This window comes from Morone saxatilis, unplaced genomic scaffold (assembly GCF_004916995.1).
Source record: "Morone saxatilis isolate NCDOM2014 unplaced genomic scaffold, NCSU_SB_2.0 Contig16, whole genome shotgun sequence".
Lineage (NCBI taxonomy): Eukaryota > Metazoa > Chordata > Actinopteri > Moronidae > Morone > Morone saxatilis.
In genome coordinates, this window is record NW_023339718.1 from 987,908 (window position 1) to 988,233 (window position 326).

At 39.9% G+C, this 326-nt stretch overlaps 1 protein-coding gene across 1 annotated transcript in view; it reads left to right on the forward strand.

The window, feature by feature from the left end:
• Positions 1-326, forward strand: part of ddhd2 (DDHD domain containing 2) — an 11,974-nt gene that overhangs the window by 5,457 nt on the left and 6,191 nt on the right. Inside the window, exons 11-12 of the mRNA XM_035658713.1 lie at positions 1-19; positions 61-156. The exon at positions 1-19 is cut by the window's left edge and continues 107 nt beyond it. Of these exons, the coding sequence (XP_035514606.1) occupies positions 1-19; positions 61-156 (115 nt within the window). The remainder of the gene's footprint in view (positions 20-60; positions 157-326) is intronic.

The window sequence follows — 326 nt, forward strand, 5'->3', positions numbered from 1 at the left end:
AATGGACACACAAATTCAAGTGTAATGCATAGTTAAGAGCTTACAAATGTCCTCTCATAGGCTCTTTGCCAAGACAGTGATCTCAAGGATTTAGGAATTCCTCTCGGACCTCGGAAGAAGATCCTGAACTACATGAGGAGAAAGTGGCTTCCAGAGGTGAGACATAGCCTGAAACTATACTGGTTTTTGTTGTTTTGGAACACTAACATTACAACTTCTGTTTCTTGGATGTGGACTTTGTCTGGATAAAGTTGAGTTGGATGAATATAATTCTTGGCATGGATATACCTTCACTGTCCACACAGGCCACACAATACTCAAATAAA